A 23,913-nucleotide genomic window follows, 5' to 3' on the forward strand; every position below is an offset into this window, starting at 1 on the left:
ACAGAACACACGTTCATCTTCATTTCAGCCCCTTTGAAAACACGGGACAGTGGTGAGCGAACACTCAATCTTGTCAGGAAGGACACCCAGGCACTCGTATGGCGAGGACAGCGTGCTGCTGGACCCACCGTTTCCCCAGCAAAAGGTCTCTTTACCGATGAATGAGGGCAACGTTTACCGCAAAGCCAATGGCAAAAACAAAACAAAAAACACCAAACAGCAAACCTCGATCGAACTGCAAAGCAAGCATTAAACCACCACCGTGCACCTTAGGATTAAAACGCTCAGTCAAAAGCATCACGAATGAAGCGCGAGCACGCGTGCCCGTCTCCACCGCAGCCTGACAGCCTGGAGGCCGGACGGCGGAGACTGGTGAGCATCCTCCCGGGGGCAGTGCACGAACAACAGCACACGTCACGGTTTGTTACGAAAATAGAGTTTATTAAAAACATCCCTATTGTTGAGCTTTCACTGTTAACCTTGTCTTAAATTAAAAAAAAAAAAAATAGAGAGCACTTCTAATTACGATTTGTAAACTTTTTAAAGTCAAAACTTTAAAAAAGTTACAGCAAAAAGGGTAATATTTATTCATATTTTCAGTATTTTTTGTTATTTTGTGGCTATTTTTAAATAGAAGGGAAGCAATCAAATTGCTTACAGCGCCCCACCACTCCCAGGGCGGCCAGCGGGAGCCAGTATGATACAGCATCTGTACACCGCGCCCCAGCGTCCGTCCCGCCCGGCTAGCGGGCCTCGGCCGCCGAGGGGGCCTTCTCGGGGTCTGCGGGCGAGGTAGCCTCTGCGGGCCGCTCTGCAGCAGGCGGGGCCGGCGCCGGCTCGGGCGCCCCCGTGGCGAGGTCCGGGGCTGGGTCTGCGCCCCCCGCCTGGGTCGGGGGCGGTTCGGCGGCCCTGTCGGCCCCCTCCGCCTTCTCCTTGGCCCGGGCCTCCTCCTTCTCTCTGCGGGACTCTCTATCCCGCGAATCTCTCTCGCGGTCGCGGTGCCCGCCAGCCCGCCGGCCTCTGTCCTCCGCGTCTCTGTGTCTGTCCCGCTCAGGGCTCCTCCGTCCCCACTCTCTCCGCTCCCGGCCGCTGTTCTCCCTCTCGTCGCCGCGGCTCCCGTAGCGGTCCCGCTCGCTGTCCACCCTATTCCCGAAGGACCGCCTCCCAAACCGCTCTTGGTCTCTCCCTGAACTGAACTGCTGCTGCCGGCTGTCATTCCTGAACGGCTGCGGCGGCTGCGTGGGGGGCTGCTGCTGGGCTGGCGGCGGCTGCTGGGGCTGCGCTGGGGGCGGCTGCTGCTGCTGCTGCTGCTGCTGCTGCCTCCCGTCTCTGTCTTCAGGGCCCCCCGGGCCTGGCCCCGGGCCCCCGAGCCCCGGCATGCCCCCGGGCCGCACGAAGGGGCCGTGGGGTGGGAAGGGGCCTTTCATTCCATGGGGCGGGGGCATCCCGAAGCCCCCTGGTCCGGGCGGCGGGCCCCGGTGCATCATGTGGGGCGGCATGGGCCGGGGCGGCATCAGAGGGAAGCGCTGCAGGTGAGGCGGAGGCATCCCCGGCGGGCGCTGCAGGGGGATCAGCCCGGGCCGCGCCCCGAGGAGGCCCGTGGACGGGGCCTGGAGCCCAATCACAGGCCCAGGCGCGACTCCTTGAGAACCTGAAAGGCAAGGAGAGGGACATGTGAGCAGGGAAGGAGAGGCGCCGCCTGTGCAGCTCAAAGCAAAATACAATTCCATCCCGTCTCCAGACCTCGTGCGGTGCCAGGCCAGCCTCACTCGGGGAGGCCCGGCACCCACTCGGCAAGTGGTCGGGAAGACGCCCGTGCATGGGACTCCCGGCCATGGGAGGCGGCACGCACTGGCCTCTGAGCAGAGGTCGGGAGGAGCGGGACCAGGGAACTGGGACGCACCGATTCCCGGGAAGGGACTGGGCCTCCATGAGGAGCGCTGACCACTCAGAACACGCAGGGCGTCCGAGAAGCAACATGCTGCGTGCTGAGGCAGAGCCCACACTTGCTCAAGACAACTGAGGTCCCCAGCGCCTGGGGCAAGGTCCCCAGCGCCTGAGGGAAGGTCCCCAGCGCCTGAGGGAAGGTCCCCAGCGCCTGAGGGAGGCTAACACGCCTTCCTCTGACTTATTGCCCCGAGCTGGGGCGCAGGCCTCGGGAAGCGAGTAACTGCAGCTGCGCGGCCGAGGGGCCACTGAGGAGCAGCGGCTCATCCTCCAGAGGCAGCGGGCCGCGTGCTCGTGCCTTTGAAAGGGACAGACTTGCCCTCGTTGGTTTGGCTCGGTGGATGGAGCGTCAGCCTGCGGACTAAAGGGTCTGGTCCCGGGTTCGATTCCAGTCAAGGGCACATGCCCAGGTTGCAGGCTTGATCCCCATAGGGGGTGGGCAGGAGGCAGCCAATCAACGATTCTCTCATCATTGATGTTTCTCTCTCCTTCTCCCTTCCTCCCTGAAATCAATACAAATATATTAAAAAAGGGGGGGGGGGACGGACAGACTTGCTGGCGTATGTTCCCTTTACATGAGGCCTGGTCTTGCTTCCGTGTGAGGTTATACAAGTTCAACTTGACCCCATCGTTTAGAATGTGGAAGAAGCATTTCTGTTTGGGCTCACACTTAAGTAACAGAAAGGCACTGTAATCTCGCTTTCGATGTATTTCCCTGAAAATATAAACACGACGAGGCAAACACTACGCCGGCGGCGGGGGCTCCTGTCATGGACACGCCGGGGCTGTCGGGTGGTTGACGCTCGCGCTGCAGAGGCCCCTGAGCAAGTCATGGTGCCGGCGTCCAGGCGACCCTGCCCTGAGGCCGGAGCAGCCCCCCCCATGGCACCTGCCCCCCCTCCTGCTGTTCCACTTGCATCTCCAACCCCTTCCTCCTGCCCCTTTAACAGACACTGGGCAAGGCCAGCGGCCCCAGGGGGCCTGTGGGAATCAGAGCACAGACCGACAGGGGCTCCCGCTCCAGTTTTGCTCCTCACAGCGCGCGGCCCCTACTGTCCCGAGGCCGAGGCTGGAGGGGCCCAGCACCTGCCGCACAGGCTCTTTCCTGAGGCAACACGCCCTTCCACTCGCTGGAGACAGAAGCCTGGTGAACGGCGAGCTGGCGGGGTGTGACCTGGGCCAGGCGCCAGCAAGCGGGTCGGTGCCTGCCTCTTGCTGATTAAACAGCACAAACGACACAAGGGTGAGCGCCGGGCCTGGCCAGCGCCCGTGCCGGGACGTTTCTGCACACCTGGGTGCTGGCCGCTGACAGGCCTCCTGGCGCACGGCAAACATGCGTGCCCATTTCTGATCCCAAGATCACTCAGCAAACCGCACTCCCTTCCCACAGCCTTTATTCACGGCCTCGCGGCTGACGCGGACTGAGGGAGCCTGGCAAATTTTAAAACCACCAGGAAAGTGGGCAGGGGTTCAAGGCACGGTATCACCAAGGAGGAAACAGGGACTTGCCTCCTCCTCCTGACCCCGAGGGAAGTGACCTCGCGGCCACTGCTCCCCGGACAAGAGAAATGAGCCTGACTCTGGCCTCTCCAAGTCCTCTTCCCCGAGGCCTGCGGTGCCCGCAGATCCCCCCTCCAGGGTTCACACTTACCTCGGACTGAACCACCCGCACTGCACAGCAGCTCTTACAAAGAACACTTCCTCTCGCCGGCCTGCCCACGGCGTGTGTATCTGGGATTGTGGATTTCCTTACCCTCGTGGACCAGGACACTGACAGGTTCCTGACAGAATATCCCCATCGGCCCAAAGGTTGGCCTTCAGGCCACAGAAAACTTCACCACTTATCTGTTTTTCTGTGTGTGCAGTGGACATGTGTTGCTTTCACAGTAAGAGTTGTATTTCATTTGAAGGTGTATCAGGTGGTGCAGGCCCCTGATAGGCAGCTCGCGGAATCTCTCGTGTTTTTATTAGGAAAGCTGGCATCACCACGCACCAATGGGGGAGAGCGGGCGCCGGCGCACAGGGCGTTCAAAGCACTGATGCGTTTTACCTGGACATGCGCACAGGCCCACTGGCCAGTGTCCTTAAGGCACAAGTTGGCTCTTTCACATGCACGTCCGAGCCTCCCCTCAGGAACCGTTCGTGCGCTGGGACAGAGAGAGAAACACGCACGGCCTTCCCCTTCAGGGGGCAGGACACAGCTGCGGGGAAGCAGCCAGAAGGTGACAACGGGACTGGGTGGCCGGGAGGGCACCGACACACAGGCCGCACAGCGGGGACAGAGCTGGAGTCAGCGAGGCAGCCGGAGTGTGTGATGAAAACAGAAGAGCTTTGCTGCACATGCGGCAAGGATGAACGCAAACTCCAATACCAGGGACTTTAAAAGGGGGGGGGGGGCAGGTGAGGGCGGGCAGGGCGGTCTTCCAGCCACAGGAGCAGGAGCCGGGGCAAGTTTCTGCAGGGAGGGCCCTATGCTCACCGGTGAAGGCTCTTCTAGAAGGAGTTTCGGGTGAGCACGGTGGGAGGGTGATGGAGGCCAAGTGGGCTCACGAGGAAGAGGTGAGGATCTCAGACGCGCAGGGGCAGGCCCACAGGGCTGGGGGACCCGGGGCACAGCTCTGCGTGGAAGACGGCACCCGAGCACCGCGGGGACCAGGGAGGAGCCGCGCTACGAGACAGGTGCCAGGTGCCACTCAGAGAGCCTGCGACGCGGGGGCAACGCCTGGAGAGAGGGGTTCCTGTGCGAACCTAGGGCACGAAGGGAAGTCCCTGCTACCCCGGAAACGGGGAGCGGAGAGGGCTAGGGTCGGGCCCTGTCTAACTGAAGAGCTCAGGGCGGGTGTGCGTGCTCCAGCCCCAGCCTGGGAAACACACTGGAGTTTAACCCCAACAACCGAGGTTCACTGGCGTTTCCTATGAGGAGCCAGAAAGGGCCGTTTCAGGGGACGTCCAGGGGCGGCCACTGCTGTCCGAGCAGAGCTGGTCAGAATCACGGGAGTGAGCGGGCGCCACGGGGCCGGCGGCCGGTGTGACCCTGGAGACCTCACAGTGCAAACCAGGGCGACAGCTGTGAGGGGCCCCCCGAGCGCGTGGTCAGGGAGGCAGCACCGCCCTAGGTTCCAACTGGACACGCGGAGGGACCCCCGCACCCTTCCAGAGGACGCACACTCAAGGGGGAGCTCTGAGAAAAGCCAGGTCTGGCTCCGTGAAAGGGGGAGGGAGGGGGAGGCCAGGCAGCAAGACAGCCAGAGGACAGTGGGAAGGGCAGGGCGGCCCTGTCCTGTCCTCCATGGCCTCCAGGAGTCCCGGCTCCTTCGCTACAAAGAACTGCACTGTTTCCAGATCCTCATCTTCAACCTGTCGGACCCCTCCCGGAGCCATCTTCAGTCCTCCAGGTCCCCAACGCCTTCAAGTTGCCCCCTTACCTGCGGAGCCCGGTCTCCCTCAACCACAGCCCGCTTGTCGACGTGCAACTCTTCCCCCTAAGCTGTGCCCGCGCGCCCCGTCGTCCTGGCCAGCCACCCCAATATCCACTTCACATTGCTCCTCAAGCCCATCGATTCTGAACGAGCTCATATCCTATCTAATAACAGACAAACGTGCTCATTGACCGTACCTTCGCTATGCCTTCCATGGGCGAATCAGCACAATATGCAAATTAACTGCCAACAAAGATGGCAGCTAACTTGCATACTGCTGGCACGGCGGGACAGCGCAAGCCGCCATCCAGGGCAGGCCCGCCCCAGAAGCTGCCTGATATCGTAGTAACTCATTCAGTAAACACTCTGAAAGTCAGTGGCATAAATACACCAATTAAAAGGCAGATTATGAGGGTGAATCAAAAACAAAACCCACTTTAAATATAAAGAGCCAGATTAAAAGTAAATGAATTAAGCTGCAGCCTGTTTTGCTCAGTGGATAGAGCATTAGCCTGTGGACTGAAGGGTCCCAGGTTGGATTCCAGTCGAGGGCATGTACCTCAGTCACTGGCTTGATCCCCAGTCCCTATCAGAGCATGTGCAGGAGGCAACCAATCAATGTGTCTCTCCCTTTCCCTTCACTCTCTCTAAAATTCAATGGAAAAATATCCTTGGGTGAAGATTAACAAAAACAAAGTAAATGGATTAAGTAACATTAAAGAAATTATAAGAGAAATCTATTTCAAATTTTGTTAGTTGTATAATGGTTATGTTTAAATTATTAACACCTATGAAATTGGGTGAAGTGTACATATAATATGCTGTGGTATTTTATAGTTTTTACATATATAAAATTATTTCAAATTAAAATATTTTAAAATTAAAAATTAATAAAATATTAATTGAAATGTGTATGCATTACATGAAAAATCTCCTAATTGCTTCTAGCATAATTTATTAAATTGTGCTAAAATTTATAAGGGTTCAATTAAAAAATCTTAATTCTAAATGATATAATAGAAAATATATAATAGTACTTATCTGAAAATAAAAATTTAAAGAAGTGAATTTAAAGAAGGGATTAGTCAAAGAAAATATATGCACAACCCATGGACACAGACAACAGTATGGTGATGGCCAGAGAGAAGTGGGGGGCAAGAGCTGGGTAGAGGGAGCAAAAGGGGGGAAATAGGGACATCCTATATCTACACTAATAAAAGAGAAAAATGGTAATTGGCGTACGACGCTACCCTTTTCATTGGCTAATCAGGGCTATATGCAAATTAACTGCCAACAAGATGGCGGTTAATTTGCATATGTAGGCACAATGCAGGGAGGGTAAAGGGAAAGCAGGAAGAAGCCCCCTGCCACTGACAGTGATCGGAAACCCAGGGGGGAGCTAAGAGCTGGGGTGCAGGGCAAAGGTGGCCCTGGGGCTGCCTTTGCCCTGCCCCCCAGCCATGACCGGAGAATCAGGCGCCTTTGCCGCCCTGGCCAGTGATAGCAGGAAGTAGGGGTGGAGCCAGCGATGGGAGCTGGGCACGGTCGAAGCTGGCAGTCCCAGGAGCTAGGGGTCCCTTGCCTGGGCCTAAAGCGAAGCCCACGATCGCGGGGCCGCTGCAGCTGCGGGTCCCCGCTGCCCGGGCCGGACGCCTCAGCCAGAGGCGTTAGGCCTGGGCAGGGGCGGAGCCTGCAACCGCGGGGAGCTGGGGGTCCCCTGCCCAGGCCTGACACCTCTGCCAGAGGCCTCAGGCCTGGGCTGGGGGCAGAGCCAGGGATTGGGGGGATATGATGGTCCCCTTGCCCAGGCCTGAAGCCTGGGTCAGAGGCATCAGGCTTGGGCGGGGGGTGGAGCAAGTGATCAGAGGGAGATGGGGGTCCCCTGCCCAGGCATGATTCCTGGGCCAGAGGCCTCAGGCCTGGGCGGGGGCAAGAGCCAGTGATCGGGGGGAGATGGGGGTCCCCTGTCCAAGCCTGACACCTCTGGCGGAGGCATCAGGCCTGGGCAAGGGGCAGAGCCAGCAATCGGAGGGGGCTGGGGGCAGAACCAGTGATGGGGGGAAATGAGGGTCCCCTGCCCAGGCCTGATGCCTCTGTCAGAGGTGTCAGGCCTGGGCAAGGGGCCGATCCTGCGGTTGGAGGGTGATGGGGGTCAACGCCTGAGGGCTCCCAGTATGCGAGAGGGGGCAGGCTGGGCTGAGGGACACTCCCCATCCCCCACACACCCAGTGCACGAATTTCGTGCACCGGGCCCCTAGTAATAATATAAAAGGTGAATATGCACATTGACTGAATGGCAGAATGACCGGTTGCTATGAAGCGCACTGGCCACCAGGGGGCAGATGCTCAATGCAGGAGCTGCCCCCTGGTGGTCAGTGCACTTCCATATGGGGAGTGCCACTCAGCCAGAAGCTAGCTCATGGCTGGCCAGCGCAGTGGTGGTGGCAGGAGCCTCTCCTACCTCCGTGGCAGCACTAAGAATGTCCAACTAACGGTTTAGACCCGATCCCTTGGGGGCCTAAGCCTTTAGTGGGACATCCTCCGAGGGCTCCCTGGCTGCCAGAAGGATGTCTGACTGCAAGCTTAGGCCTGATCCCCGGGGAGTGGGCTTAAGTCGACAAGTGGACATCCCCCAAGGGGTCCTGGACTGTGAATGGGCGCGGGCCGGGCTGAGGGGAACCCCCCTGAGTGCACTAATTTTTGTGCACCGGGCCTCTAGTCTATAAAACTCAAGAGCCCAAGATCACCCATGTGGGGTGCACAATTCAATGGGTTTGGCTATTTGAAGTTGGGTAACCACCACGAACAACTTGGGAACATTTTCATCAACCCCCCGCCCTGCAAACCCAGTGTCCATCCATGCAACCCCCCCCCCCCCCCGCCCGGCCAGCAGCCACATGCTGTGTCTGGAGGGACTTGCGTGCTGCGGATACGGATGTGAACGGAATCCTAGTGCTGTCCTTGGTGACAGGTCCACCATGGCACCACGTGGCACATAGGCACAGCATGGCACAGGCACAGTGTGGCACACAGGCACCGCAGGGCACACAGGCGTACGCAGGCACACCTTTCTTTATTACACTTTGCAGCTATTGCCTTTTTTGTTGCCCAAATTGAAGGTTTGTGACGGCCCCGCATTGATCAAGTCTGTCAGCACCATTTCCCACCTGCATTTGCTCACTTTGTGTCTGTATCACATGTTGGTAACCTTGCGATATTGATATTTCAAACCTTTTCATTATTAATCCTGGGGATCTATGACTCTTGATGTTACTATTATAATTGTTTTTGGAACATCCAAATAGCGCCCATTAAGACAGTGAACAGCCTAAGCTGGTGTGGCTCAGTAGATAGAGCGTCATCCTGTGGACTGAAGGGTCTTGGGTTTGATTCCTGGTCAGAACACATGCCCAGGTTTCAGGCTCCATCCCCAGTAGGAGACGTGCAGGAGGCAACTGATCTATGATTCTCATCATTTATGTTTCTATCTCTCCCTCTCCCCTTCCTCTCTGAAACCAATAAAAATATATTTAAAAAAATAGACAGTGAACATAACCCATACATGTTGGGTGTTCTGGCTGCTCCACCGACCGGCTCCCTCCCTCTCCTCAGGCCTCCCTCATCCCCGACACAGCGATCACTACGCTGAGCCCATGAGCAGCCCCACAGTGGCCTCTCGAGCTGGAGTGACAGGGAAGAGCCGCCCGTCTCCGAAGTGAGACACGGTGAACATCACAAGGAAAGCACAGTGGCGCCGAGGTGGCCCTGAGCTGGGCTTCTGGCAGCGAACAGCCAGCTGTGCAGGCAGAGGGGACGGGCTCGCGGGCGCGAAGGGGAGAAGTGAAGCGGCCACCGCTGCTGCGGGGCAGCGGCCCCCGCCAGCCCCAGCTCTCCCCGCCCCAAGCCCAGCCCAGGGCCAGGCCGCGCTCTCCTCACGGCTGCGGAGGCTGAGAGGCGAGGAGGCTGCGGGCAGAAGGTGCCGCTGGCAGGGCTGGGCCGAGGGTTAAGGAAAGACGCCGCCTCCATACAGAGAGCGGGCGGAGCAGCTGCGGCAGGTCGCCCAGGAGACCCGCTAGGAGTGCATGAAGCAGATTCCACTGCAGATGAAACAGCCTCACATGGAAGATGCCACCTGTGACCTTCCTAGCTCTAGAGGTCAATGCCGGAATTCAAAGGCCAAAGGACCGGCTGACCTGGCGAGGGCGCACGCAGCTGTGACTTGGTGTTGAAGCCGATGCCCACCTACCCACCATCTGCAGCCCAGGGCCCTCGGGCTCCCTCTCACCAGGCAGGACACACTGAGGACAGCTCTCCAGTCTGCCCCCCCCCCCCCCCCGTTAGAAGCACTCAAAGCCCCTCTTGGGGCCTCCTGCCCAGGAGATTCCTCTCCAAGGCCCCCGCTCCCCGACGCACACCTGGCCACCGGCTGGGGGGGGGGGAGTCCCAGGAGACGCGGCTGCCCTCCTGCCCGCGAACGTCCAACCTGCCGCCCACGAGTCAGGAGTGGTTCTACTCTCAGGACTCTTATTATCTAAGAAATACGGTTTGTAAGACTCCAGCCCGGAGGGTCTGGGCAAGGCCCAGGAAAGCCTTCTGGAAGGACTCGCCATTCCAGTAAGAACATGTGCAAGGGAGCGGGCAGGTCCCAGCGCGAGGGGCTGGGAAAGAGGCTGCTACAGCCCCCCAGGATGACCGCGAGGGGTCAAGACCTCAGTGAGAAGTGATGGCAGCTGTGGGGGGACAGTGGGGGAGACCCAGAATCAGGGGCTTGGAAAGAGGTTGCTCCCAGCCCCCCAGGATGACTGGGAGGGGTCAAGACCTCAGTGAGAAGTGACGGCAGCTGTGGGGACAGTGAGGGAGACCCCGAGTCAGAAGTGGATCCAGAGCCCGGACTGACCGCTGCCTCGCACCACGGAACGGAGAAGGAGCTGCTCACGGAGGAGCCCAGGGGTTTCCAGCGGAGACGGCGAAGGCGGTCAGGACGACCATGAGGCCTCAGGGTGCTCCTTCTGCTGTTAATCAAACAGTGTGAGGGTCTCGGGGTCAATTCAAACTTTGAAAAACAGGTCAACTGATGAGGCAAACTTCACTGTCGTCTTAAGAAATTGCCACGGAGTCAGCTGCCAGCCCACCGAGGGGAGACCCTCCCCCCGCAAGACCACGACTCCCTGAAGCCCCTGACAAGGGTTAGCGTGAAAGCGATGTCGTTAGGGCATGCACATTCCTTTAGACCAGCGGTTCTCAACCTGTGGGTCACGACCCCTTTGGGGGTCAAACGACCCTTTCACAGGGGTTGCCTAAGACCATCCTGCATGTCAGATATTTACATGACGATTCATAACAGTAGCAACATTACAGTGATGAAGTAGCAATGAAAATAATTTTATGGTTGGGTCACAACATGAGGGACTGTCTTTAAAGGGCCAGAAGGTTAAGAACCACTGCCTTAGACATCATGCTCGCACTCAGGAGCCCAGGGCACAGGGTAAACGCCCTTCACACCCAGGCTCCCTCTGCCACGCTGGCTGCTGTGTTGTGGTGTCTGCAACCAAACCCATAGGATCTCCGAGGCCCCCGTTCCCCTCTCATTACCAAGTCACATCCATTCTATGGACACACCGCACTTTATCCCAGTTAGTTTATCATGAGAAGAATAAAGACTATAGGAAGACTCTCATCCCCTACCAACGCCCCGCTGCGTCTCCATCACCCCTTCCGCCTAGGCCAGTGGTCGGCAAACTCAGTCAACAGAGCCAAATATCAACAGTACGACGATTGAAATTTCTTTGGAGAGCCAAATTTTTTAAACTTAAACTATATAGGCAGGTACATTGTTATTCACTTAATGAGGGTCCTCCTAAGGCTTAGGAAGAGCCACACTCAAGGGGCCAAAGAGCCGCATGTGGCTCGTGAGCTGCAGTTTGCCGACCACGGGTCTAGGAGCACGCATGCGCTCTAAAGGGTGAGCCCTCTACTCAAACCCGAGTCCCAGCCCTCTCACCCAAGTGAGCCATCAACCGGCAAGTGTTTCTATCCTGCACCAGAAATTCCCTCTACGGGTTTCCAATCACAAAGACGGTCAGTTCACCCCCCTCCTAGATGTGAGAACAGAAGCTCCCTCGCCTGCTTCTCCCTTCAGCAACCGCCCTCTCCGTCCCCATATACAGACCTCAGAAGCCCAGACCCGCCTCATCTCATCTTGGCTCCCTTGGCCTCTCCATAATGGGGCTCTGGGGCCAGCACGCCAGGTAAACCCCCTTAAGGTCGCCCAGACTCCTCCCGCTCAACCCGCTGTCCCGTCACCCTTTGGCCCAACAGCTGAGCTCCCTCCGACCCGGGGGCTCTCTGCTTGGCCCCTGCCCCCTGCCCCCTGCCGAGCCCGTGTCCTGCAGGTTCGGCGCAGGTGTGGGAGTGCCACCTCCACCCCAGCTCTGCCTCGGAGCGGTGACGTCGACAGGCCCCTCGCTCTGCAGCCTCAGTTTCCCCGTCTATAGAGGGGGACCGCGGGGCTACCGCACACGGTAAGGCTTTCATGACCGAGGGACACAGCTCCTTGCGCGGCCCCGGCAGGTACGGACTGTCAGTGCTCAGTGGCTCCAACTGCGCACAGCGATGGACTCCCTCCCCTGCCCGCCACCAGCCACGCAGGCGGCCGTGCAGCCAGGGCTGTGCTGGCCACACTGGATTACGGGGGTCCCTCACCATGTGCCCGAGCACCCGGCACACCACCTGGCACTGGAGCCTGCTACCCTCAGACACCCACTGCTCCCCCATTCCTGCCCCTCCCGGAGGGGCACCGACATCCTACCAGCTCCTCAGCCAGGAACCCTGGTGACTCCTCTCGCCCCTGTATTTAAGTTATGAGCAATTCTACGGCCCCATCTTCCAAATAAATTCAGACCCAACACCCACCGCCTCACTGCACCCCCATGGGTCTCCACCTCGTCGACTACAGCATTCACACTGGTCTCCTCTACGCGCTTTCCACCTCCCGGCCTGTTCTCCATGAACAGCCACGGGAACCCTTAAATGCCGAAGGGGTGACCCTGTTCAAACCCCGGCTTCCCCTCACACCCGCAGCCAGGTCCTCGGCCCCTTTTCTAAAATCGGCGCCCGCCCCCCCCCGCCCCCCCCCGCCTCACTGCCGCTGTGGCCCCTCCATCAGGCGCCCTGCTGCTTCTCTACCTGAAACCCTCCCCGTGTTCAGCAGGCTCGGCCCTCTATCACGTCCCCACATCCCTCCTCACCCACCGTGTAAAACAGCGTCCCACCGACGGCTCCCTGCTGCCCTCTCCTCACATCGTCATCTCCGGGTGAAGGGACTGACGGCCTGGTCACCCACGTCCCCCCGGGACCACGGCTCCAGGAGACAGGCCGTGGCCGGCCCCCGACAGGCGGTAACAGGTACGCACTGAGTGTGCCATGGACGGTGGTGGTGGAGCCACGACCCAGCTCGAGGGGAAGGCCTCGCCCAGGGCAGCAAGGCCCCCCTCAGCCCCGCAGGGCCTGGGCTGGGAAGGCTGCGTGTTCCTCACACCCCGTGGCTGGCCCGGCGGCAGCGCCCCGTTCTGAGTTGATCCAACAGAATGACACCGTGCATTTCGCACGAACCTAACACAGAATTCCCCGCTCTCCCCCGAGGCCCGGAGATCCCAGGTCAGGCTGTGGGCTCATCCGTGCCCTTCACTCCGCACTTCAGAAGTCGGAAACAGTACAACCCATGTGTAGCCTTCTTTGCCTGGATTTACCAATTAATACATTTAAGGCATATTTGACTCCCAGGCATTTCTATAGAAGGCACAGACAGAAGAACAAGGAGCTAAGTTTTAAAGAATTAAAGCACATTTTAGATTATATGAGATTATTATTTAGATTGTCCTTAGAATGTTAAATTTTTAAGAGAAATTTGAGTTTTCGATAATTATAATGCAGTATACTGAGATCTATTTTTAGCATAAGGTACACTATTGATTTGCATGAGAAGCAGAGTGTCAAATAAGGAGAAATCCAAGACTATTATCACTTTAAAATGACTCGGGTTTTGTGAGAAATAATGTGCGACAGGTTTTGCCTGCTCATTCTCCTGTGCTCACTGCGCTGCTTTCTGGAATCCCACTGCAGTAATCGCTACTTACGATGATCAGCAAAGCATCACCGCTCTGACTTCAATGGAAGAGCTGTGCCACCAGAACGAAGAAGCTTGACGTATACAGTGAACCCACCCCTGGGTGGCCGTTTTCACTGTCGGCGGGCAAAACAAATCTTACCTGAAGTTCTTCACAGCAACAGCCGGCTACCAAAGCCGCCAGCCCCCGCTCCCCCCCACCCCCCACCCGCTCCCCGGGCCCAGGCCTGCTCCCGAGGTGAGCGTGGCACACAGGTTTGCACAGGACCCCTCCCCCGGGTTTGTCCTGTTTGAAGGGCTTCCCCTCACGAGAAAAGGCAGTGTGTTCGTGCATACACCCGTGTCCACGCCAGTGCCTGCTGTGGAGCAAGTGCTGTCAATGGCCTGTGAGGACGGCGACACTGAGTGGACAGCCCTGCGATGAGCAAGGGGAGCTGTCCCACACGTCACACCGAAAGCTCCCCAAGGGGAAGCGCCTTTCTCGGGTCGCCCACGGGCTTCTGTTGGTGCCAATACAGCACCTGGTAGGGCCTCTAGCTGACACTTTAATAGAACCAAACATCACAGCAAAATTCACAAGAAAAACTAGTAAAATGCAAAAATTACATTTAGAAAATTCCATGTTATCATTAAAATAAACGTTCTGGGCACGTCTTCATTTCCTTTGAAGTTATTCTCACCAGTACATTCGTGCTTTAATGTTCTGATTCAAATGTTAAAAATTAGTAACTATAAGAAAATTCTGGGCACAGAAATCTAAGTAAAATCACTACAAATCAAATACCAATTTTAAAGTTAGCTACAGAAGTCAGTGATAAAATTATTTACCTTTTAGGCAGTTTTAATAGCTATAATAGACTAGAGGCCCGATGTATGAAGATTCATGCAAGAATGGGCCTTCCTTCCCCTGGCTGGTGGCACTGCCTTCACTCTGGCCCCGAGCGGCTGCATATGCAAATTAACCCATGATCTTTGTTGGGTTAATTTGCATAGTCACGCCTGATTGGCTGGTGGGTGTCATGAAGGTACGGTCAATTTGCATATTTCTCTTTTATTAGTGTAGACCAGAGGCCCGGTGCACAAAGATTTGTGCATTCGGGGTGGGGGGGAGGTGTCCCTCAGCCCAGCCTGTGCCCTTTCGCAGTCTGGGACCCCTCAGGGGATGACCACCTGCTGGCTTAGGCCTGCTCCCCGGGGGGATTTGGCCTAAGATGGCAATCAGACATCCCTCTGGCAGCCTGGCAGCCCTCAGGGGATGTCCACTTGCCAGCGGGGAGCAGGCCTAAACTGCAGTCGGACATCCTTAGTGCTGCTGAGGAGGCAGGAGAGGCTCCCACCACCACCGCTGTACTGGCAGCTATCAGCCTGGCTTGTGGCTGAGCAGAGCCCCTCCCATGTGAGAGCGCCCTGACCACCAGAGGGCAGCTTCTGCATTGAGCGTCTGCGCCCTGGTGGTCAGTGTGTGTCATAGTGACCAGTCATTCCCAGTCCTTCTGCTGTTAGGGTCAGTTTGCATATTACCCTTTTATTATATAGGATAGAGGCCTGGTGCATGGGTGGGGGCCGGCTGGCTTGCCCTGAAGGGTGTCCTAGATCAGGGTGGGGGTCCCGCTTGGGTACCTGGCCAGCCTGGATGAGGGGATGATGGCTGTTTGCAGCTGGCCGCACCCCCTTCAGGGTGGGGGTCCCCACTGGGGTGCCTGGCCAGTCTGGGTGAGGGGCTGAGGGCTGTTTTCAGGCTGGTGGGCGACTGAAGCTCCCAGCCTTTCCTTTTTTCTTTTTATTCTGGGATTTATTTACCTTCTATAGCTGTCACTGGAGCTGAGAGCCGGCTCCAGCTCTGAGGCCACGGCTGGCTGAAAGCAGGTATCTGGGTTTCTTTAGATTCTATAATTGAAACTCTGTTGCCATCACTGGCCGCTCTAAGCTCTGAGGCCGTGCTGGCCTAAAGCAGGTACCTGGAGTTTGTTTAGGTTATATAATTGCAACATTGTTGCATCTGGAGCTCAGATCTGGGGTGAGGCAGGCGGGGAACCTTGGCTTCCTCCATCACTGGAGCAAGCAAGCCTCATGTTTGCTTCAGCTGCCTGGCTGCTGGCCGCCATCTTGGCTGGCAATTAATTTGCATATCTCGCTGATTAGCCAATGGGAAGGGTAGCGAAGTTACGGTTAATTACCATGTTTCTCTATTATTAGATAGGATTGCAATAAAGCAAACACAGCTGTTTAAGTATAACAATTTGCAAACCAATTCTGTCCACGTAATTCCTTCAAGTGTCCAAATGGGAAAATATCAACCCCTGTGCTCAATGCGGCCACGCGAGAGCACGAGACCGCAAGCCTGCCCACATCGGGCCCTGGGCTGCGCCCACCCAGCTCTGCCTTCTGCTTTAAGTCTTTGGTAACAAAATGATGGGTGAGCAGGAAGCAGTCCCACAAATACCCAGTTCTTAATGTGTCAATGCCACCAGCACCCACAGCAGGGCGACAAAGCTGGGGAGACTCTGTATATTCATCATTAAATGCATGTGGCAGGAAAAGAGGCTTTAATTTTCCACCAAGGGAACGAGTCCACCTTAGAGTAATTTTTCCTTGAAAAGACATTTTACATATATTGGTAACAGTAGAGATATGTAACACAAACAAACTTTTTTTGCATGTTTTTTATTGTTTGGAACACCACAGTAACCCAAATTTCACATTTACAGTGAACTTTTTAATAAAAATATGCTGTACACAACATTATAGATACATGTTACACAAAAGTAAACATTGACACTTACACAGTAAAGAGAATGAACTCACTGCCATCATCCTTCACATTCCTCTAACTGGCCAGCACCACTAGGCTTAGCCTCAGCTCTCACTGAACCAGCTGTTCACTAGCTGCCATGAACCGTGAGGACTAAGAATAAATTGCTTTAAGTTAGTCATAATGAATTATTACATTACTGTGTACCAAATACTTCTATATTTTCAGATTGCCAGTTACCAAAACATTCAGACTCTTAAAAGATGGAGGTTCAGTTCTCCACCATGCGGCCTTGTGGGCAACCCCCCTCCGCCCCCCGCCCAAGCAGGCAGCCATGGTCCCAAACTAACACCATGTGTAAGTCTGATGGTCAGAAATCCTTCAAGCCAAACCACCCATAAAGCACCACTGCCTCTCGCCAGGGAATCAGGCCCACCGCAGACTGGGGGAGACCTGTTGACCATCTGCCTGGCCCCTGCTACTTACAACTACTGCTGCGCTATTTCAGAAATTAAGATCCTGGTTAGTTAAGTCTCTCAATGATACATTCACCATCACTGTAAAATGACTTGAGTGTCATTACTGGGAAGAATACAAGTTATCAGGCTGTGCTACTACCAACACACACACTTTCTCAGGGAGCCAGCGGCCGGAACGGCAACACTGTGTGTGGGAACCTGCGGTCTGGCCCAGTTCACCAAAAACCACCTGAGGCAACCAAGTAAGACACATGCCCATCCCCTAAAACAGCAGTTCTCAACCTGTGGGTCGCGACCCCTTTGGCAGTTGAACGACCCTTTCACAGGGGTCGCCTAAGACCATCCTGCAGATCAGATATTTACATGACGATTCATAACAGTAGCAACATAACAGTTATGAAGTAGCAGTGAAAATAATTTTATGGTTGGGGGTCACCACCACATGAGGAACTGTATTTAAAGGGCCAGAAGGTTGAGAACCACTGCCCTAAAAAGTGTGTCCACTTTGCCAGACATGCAGCAGGTACACGAGTCACAGGTAAAGGAAAGGACTTTAGGGCTGCAGAGCAGCACCCCGTGAGGGTTCACAGTATTGCCCATGCCACCCCCCGATGTTAGTGGTTTTACGTACATTCGCCCCCCGACGTCATCCCAACACGTGGCTTGTCATCTTTATTCTCCTTTCCCATGCAGGACTGCAGTGAGCATCACGTGACTTATTCCTAGGATTAATTTTCTGGCACTGCACCTACTTCTTTCCATTCTCATGAAAGGACAGGAGGGCACAGAGGAGCGTGCAGCACCTAGGGCCCAGCCGTCCACCGTCAGGCAAAGACCAGCCGTGCCCGTCGCTGCCCCTTGGGCGCCCGCAGACCCTGCCTTCCTCTAGCACCGGGCGGCGTGGGTGAGTCTCCCCTTCCCTGAACAGACACTACAAGCCCCGTTTCTCTGGAAGGTCACACTCAGGGGACGTCTTTTGGAGCCTCCCAATCACAGGGACACGGGAGGCTTTCCTTCTGACTGAAACGGCATTTTAGGAAAAACTACTTATTTTAACAAGTTTTCAATTTTTTGTCAAATTTTAACCTTTCCAGATTTGGAATCGTCTTCAATTTCTAAACTGTGTTTGAAAAGTCATAACGATCACATGGGTAAAGTGCAAAGAGCAGGGCCCTGAAGACAGGCCACCCACCTGCTGATGCGACCAACGTCCCTTCTCTCAGAGCGTCCATCCCAGTGGGGATGCTGGGGGGTGGGGGCGGGGGGGGTAGGGAGGTGGGGGGTGGGGGGAATGAACAGATGGACATCCAAATAGGTATGAATGGTAACAATAACACTAAGAAATTTATTTTTCTAGTGATGCTTAGCTTACTAATTTTATTTTCCAAGCGCACCAAACTTTTGATCCGTGTTTTATCTCACATGTAGGATGCAGAGTTTAAATGACACATTTTAGTAGCGGTAAGAAATAAAGGGCAGAATCTTTTTTTTTTTTTTAATCCTCACCCAAGGGTATTTTTCTGTTGATTTTTAGGGAGAGTGGAAGAGAGAAGGAAAGACAGAAATATCGATGTGAGAGAAGCCTGCAATTGAGGTATATGCCCTTCACTGGAATTGAACCCGGGACCCTTTGGTCCACATTCTGATGCCCTCTCCTCTGAGCCAAACCACCAGGGCAAGAGCAGAAGCTTGAAGACCTAAAGGTTAGGCCAGAGGCAGGCTCCTATGCTTCCAGGGCATTGGAAAGTGGTGGGTGTCAGACTGGGAAAGAATGGGATCCTCTCGCTCAGTCAGTAACTTTAAGCCCAGAAGAGAAGCATGAGTGCACACATGCTTCTGTAAATGGCCTCCGGGCCCAGCATCCATGGGCACGAGACTAGAACATTTCATTTCACGCAGAATCACAGCAGGAGAGGGGGTGGGAGAAAGGGGTTGATCAGCAAAGTCTATCCAACTCAGATTCTGTGATTCTCATGAACCATCTTATTACAAATATGAAAACAAAACAAACAAAACATAACAAAACTGAGATGCACAGATGTTAATTTCCCAGCTGCCAGTCCAGCGTTCCTTCTATTACATGACTTCCAGGGCACAGGCCTCTTGAGCAATCTCCTCATTAAACAAATCATTTGCCATCATTGTGATGACTACCACTACAGTATTTGTGACCAATTTTAATCCCACATCCTCTTTTACTATTTATTACTCAGTCTGTGTGCTAATGGAAATAAAAGTCAAGTTTATTATCAGCCAAAACTCAGTCTTGGAGAGGCCAGAAGACAGCAAGCCATTTAAAAAGAAATGGATTTTAATGATAAATGTAGTACAGGCACCAAGTGCAAGTTCCCAACAGTCCTGAAAGGTGTAGGTCAGAGTAAAAGTCCTGCATCGCCACCCGTCCTGCAGCCCCACCGCCAGAGGGCCAGTGCGTCCTTCCTAAAGGCAAGATGGACGCACACGTGCGGAGACACCCCTCCCCTCCGAGAAGACAGGGCTTGCGGGCTGGACCCGGAGGACGGAGTGGCCGCCCACTGGGAGAGTCGGGGTTCATTATACTGGGCAGCACCACTGCCGGGCAGCAGTGTACTCATTAGAAGGTGGTCAGTCTGACAAGGACACGATGTATCCATTTGTGACTCAAGGAAGCCAGGCCAAGGCCTCCCAGCTGTGCACAGTGTCACCCTCTTCCTTAGCCACGGGGTCCCGTTGTCAGCCGAGCACAGAGAACTTAGCAGGAGGGGACGGAGGGGCCTGCCACGCGGGCAGCAAAGCCACTTTACTGGCACGGATCAAAGACCATGTTCTTTGCTAGCCCACAAGCAGTGATACCAAGTCCAGGGTTTTTAAAGATATAAAGACTGGTCCACACAGTGAAAAACCTGCGCTGTCACAGAAATGTTCTCTCTTATAAAGCTAGGACACCTGGCGTTATGCCAATCTTGGACTTTTACCAAGTCCTCGTCCCAGAGATCAATCACTTTCCGATACCAAAGAAAGATGTGCAGCCCCGAACGTTCATTCAAGATAGACAGACAAAATTCCACCACGGAGGCTGTCTCCAGACGACTCTCGGTAAAGACCAAGAGCACACATTCATTTAAGAGGGAGATCTTCCTCAAAGAAAACAGCAGCCTCAGAGAAGATTTTACCGAAATTACCAGTTTAAGAAAAACACTCAAAAAAACAACTTGGGAGAGGAATAAAAACGGATGATAGAAAAAGGCACTTACCCAGAAGCGAGACAGGCTGGGTGACCGGAGGGGTGGGCAGACTCGTGGGCGCGGCGGGCGGCGCGGCAGAGCCGTACATTTTCACACCGTCACCAGACTCGGCGTTTCCTCTAGCCCCAGACACCACTGTTGGAATGGGATTTCCAATAGGTAAGTCTTTGGTGGGGTCTTCGCTTATACCAGCGATAGTAGCTAAGGGATATAATCACATCGACATGTGACGCTGAGCAACTAATTCTCTCCCGGCCACGTCTACACCTAGTACTGACCCATCTCCCTCCGCTCCCGACTCCAAGGAGAACTGGACACAAAGGAAACGTGCTTACAGTTTGGGATGCTCATTGGTGGAGTGTGAGGAGGAGGAATGGACACGGGTGGAGTTATAGGAGGTGGGGGTCCGGGAGGAAGAAAACCTAGAATGAGAAAAATAGTCACTTTTGCTCCATCACTTCATCTCACACTCAAGAACAACGTCTTCTCCAACAACTTGGCGTACCTGGCGGTAAATGCATTGGGTTGAATCCTGGGCGTAAAAAGGGTGGCGGCGGCGGCGGCGGAGGAACGCCAGGACCGAAGCCCGGCGGCGGGATTCCCAGAGGCGGCGTGAAAGCGGGCGGCTGGAGAGCACCAACCACAGGAGGCCCTGGCTGATGTGGGGGGACCTGGAGCAGAAGGAAGAAAGATGAAGCCACCCAGCCAGCCAGCCCCTCCCACACAGCGAGCAGACAAAGCAAATGCCTCGTTGGAAAAACAGACGTTTCCAAACTGGTTCTTACTACGCGAGTAAATTAGAAAACAGATGGCAATCTGTACCCGCCCCAAACGACAAACCCAGCGAGCTCTCTGCTTTATGACAGCAGATCCACACGGTGCCTCCCAGCGCCGGCTGCGGCCCGACAGAAGGTGCCCCGCTGAAACAATGTCCCATGATCCGCCAGTACGTCTGAGAACGTAACCTACGAAAAGCTCCCCCACCGATTCCACAGTGATGGGATCTCAGTCAAGCCGCGGGGCTGGCTCTGGGACCGGAGCAAGCGGACCCTCTCTAGACCTCAGGTTATTTATCTGTAAAATGGGAAAGTGCCAACCTCAATCCTCATGGGGACTGAAGAGATAATTCATGTTAAGTGCTAATGCCTGGCACTTAATAAACACCCCACAAATAAATATTTGCTATTGTTTTTTTAAAAAACAGTACGAACAATTTTAACAAATGAGTCGAGTTTCTTAAATGAATGCTGACAGACTTGAATCTCACTTACAACCTACACTGAAGGGCACGTCTAACAGGCGACTACAGGGTGCCCACTCAGGAAGTCCACTTGTGAACTATCACAGCTGAAGAGGCCAGGAACCCCACTCTGTGTCAGTGCGGATTCACCTGGGGGACTGACGGTAAGAAACAGAGGAAGGAAGGTACTGAAAGAAGAGAAAAATCTAGTGGATCATACGGAAACCGGGGTCAGCTATTTACAATTTAAACCAAAGGTTTTCTGTGGAGATTCGGTAACAGGAAACCTGCGCGTGTCGAACGCGCCTCGTTTAGCCCTCACCCGCTCTGACGGAGGAAGGCCAAGGCCAAGGCCAAGGCCAGGAGGGGGCGCTTGCACATTCAGGCGGGGAAGGGCGCGTGGGGGTCGGCGATCTGCTCAAGGTCAGTAGAGCTGGGATTCAAGCTCTCATCTACCAGAACCAGCCCTTTCTCTGAAGTAACAGGACAGCAGACTCTCTAAGACTAACCTTCATGTTAAATGGCACTCAATTTATTTAAAAAAAAATCATGACCGCACCACCCAAACCGAAGATTTACAAACATCTTTCCCTCGAAACAGCTGCTTGTCGGGTATGAATCCAGCTCCCTCAGAGCCTAAGTCCATGAAGAACAAAGATCCGATATGAAAATAAAGTGAGAGTAAAAAGAATAGAAGAAACAAACAGGTTTGCACCTCAGGTCTGACACAGTGATGGCGAACCTTCTGAGCTCGGCGTGTCAGCATTTTGAAAAATCCCAACTTAACTCTGGTGCCGTGTCACATATAGAAATTTTTTGATATTTGCAACCATAGTAAAACAAAGGTTTATATTTTTGATATTTATTTTATATATTTAAATGCCATTTAACAAAGAAAAATCAACCAAAAAAAAAAATGAGTTCGCGTGTCACCTCTGACACATGTGTCATAGGTTCGCCATCACTGCCCTAGTGTAAGGTATCTGTAATCTAGGCAGATGGAAGGCAATATGAACGCATTCTAGTATCATTAACATTATTTAAAAATGTGCTGAAGAGCTTATAAGCAACAGGTTGGACATATCAAAATATGACAAATAACCCACATTTATGACTCGGGTCTCTGACTATGAATGCAGACATACATCTACGTAAGATCTGGAGGGTTTATTTCAGAAACATGGAAGTCGAAAGAACGCCCCGCCCCTCTCACCTGTGGAGGAGGTACTGTGATAGGTGCGGGGACGGGGATAGGAGGGACGGGCACCGGCAAAGGCTTGGGTATGGGTGACACTGGTTCTGTGTGTGAGCTTTCTGCCCCTCCATTCTGAGCAACTTCATTCTCATGCTTCTTGGTAATTCCTTTCCACTCTACGGGAGTTAAAGAAATTTAACAATAGCAGCTTACCATGTTAAGTTAAAACTTTAAATCCAGAAGTGATTTTTGAAATGTTGATTAAAATAAAAATAAAAACACCCAGTGGTCTATTAAAGAAATGCCCATGCTAACCTTATAAATAGGATTTAAATTAGCAACATGCAGAAAGCAACTGCTCGCTGTGTGCCAGGCCCTTTCTTTATACACACTAAGCAATGTAACTCTCACCACCGCCTGGAAGTCGTTCTATTATGATGACGAGTCCCATGTTATGAGGAAAACAAAGACAATCCGTCCCAGGCCTGTACCTCAGGAAGCGGCAGAGATGCCTAGCCTAGGTTCTTGTTTGGACAAAGGATCGGGGAGGGAGGAGCCTCCCAGAATGCCAGGCACACAGCAGACCCTGGGCCCTGTTGCCTCCGACACGGCTGTGTGTGTAAGTGACACACCATGCACCGTGCAGGGAGGAGGGGCTGGGAGCAGTCGTCCAGCACCAACTCCTCCAGTGGCTCCAGCCACAGCTCTTGCTTACACTCCCCCCAGCAGCCCTTTCCCCGGCCATGCCACCCTGTGCCCCTCCCGCATCAGTTCCCGGACCCTCTCCAGGTCATGCCCAGAGCAGCTGCCACTTTCCCCCTGCAATCCCAGCCTGGCATCTCTCATAGACCTGACCACACACAACTGCACCTCCTTGCCATACACACCTACTTCCCACGATTTTTCTGGACATTCACACATTTTCAAAGAAATTACTACAAAGCACTGGATTACAGCACAGTGTCGACGACGACCAGGTTAGGGCTCATTGGGTCTGTCTGACCCACGATCAGTCATTGTTTACTTTGGATCTGCATCTCTCCACTTACTGTAAGTTGCAGAAGAGCAAAGACCACATCTATCTTAGTCACCGTGTCCTTGGTTTATCACGGAGAGAATGGCACACGTGGTACTTGAAAAATCTCAAAAAAATGCTTCATCATGGAAAGAAGCACCTGTCGCACGCACCGCACGCCTGGATTTTACATACACCAGCACCGCGTTACCTGGGTTAAGCGTGTCGCTGTCCAACATGCCTCCTTCACAAAAGCCCTCCAGCTCCTCAGGCTTCACTTTGTCCCAAGGAACGTAGGTCACACCCAGCTCCACGTCCCAGTACTGCTTGTAGTCCGCCTTGATGCCTTTGTTTAAGGCCCAGGCGATCTGTTCACCACGAATTCAATATGGAGAGAAAGGGACACAGGGAACGCTGTGAGGTTCGAGAGTTCAGTTCCCCCCATTCTGCTTGGGCAGCAGGGGCATCTGGCCTCGCTGTCCTGGGCCTTATCTGCCACCAGGAAAGTGGTGCCCAC

General features: G+C 54.4%; 1 protein-coding gene across 6 annotated transcripts in view; it reads right to left on the reverse strand.

Moving 5' to 3' along the window:
• Positions 1–420: 420 nt before the first annotated feature.
• SCAF4 (SR-related CTD associated factor 4) overlaps positions 421–23,913 on the reverse strand; it is a 62,337-nt gene continuing 38,844 nt past the window's right edge. For 4 of the 6 annotated variants that reach the window (XM_059686307.1, XM_059686306.1, XM_059686305.1 and 1 more), the window contains exons 15-20: positions 23,608–23,764; positions 22,400–22,557; positions 20,452–20,617; positions 20,282–20,368; positions 19,956–20,147; positions 421–1,651 (exon numbers count right to left, since the gene is read on the reverse strand). In XM_059686307.1, the coding sequence (XP_059542290.1) occupies positions 744–1,651; positions 19,956–20,147; positions 20,282–20,368; positions 20,452–20,617; positions 22,400–22,557; positions 23,608–23,764 (1,668 nt within the window). In that variant the 3' untranslated portion in view covers positions 421–743. The remainder of the gene's footprint in view (positions 1,652–19,955; positions 20,148–20,281; positions 20,369–20,451; positions 20,618–22,399; positions 22,558–23,607; positions 23,765–23,913) is intronic. The other 2 variants (XM_059686310.1, XM_059686309.1) reach the window with 1 other exon arrangement.

Source organism: Myotis daubentonii, chromosome 3 (assembly GCF_963259705.1).
Source record: "Myotis daubentonii chromosome 3, mMyoDau2.1, whole genome shotgun sequence".
NCBI lineage: Eukaryota > Metazoa > Chordata > Mammalia > Chiroptera > Vespertilionidae > Myotis > Myotis daubentonii.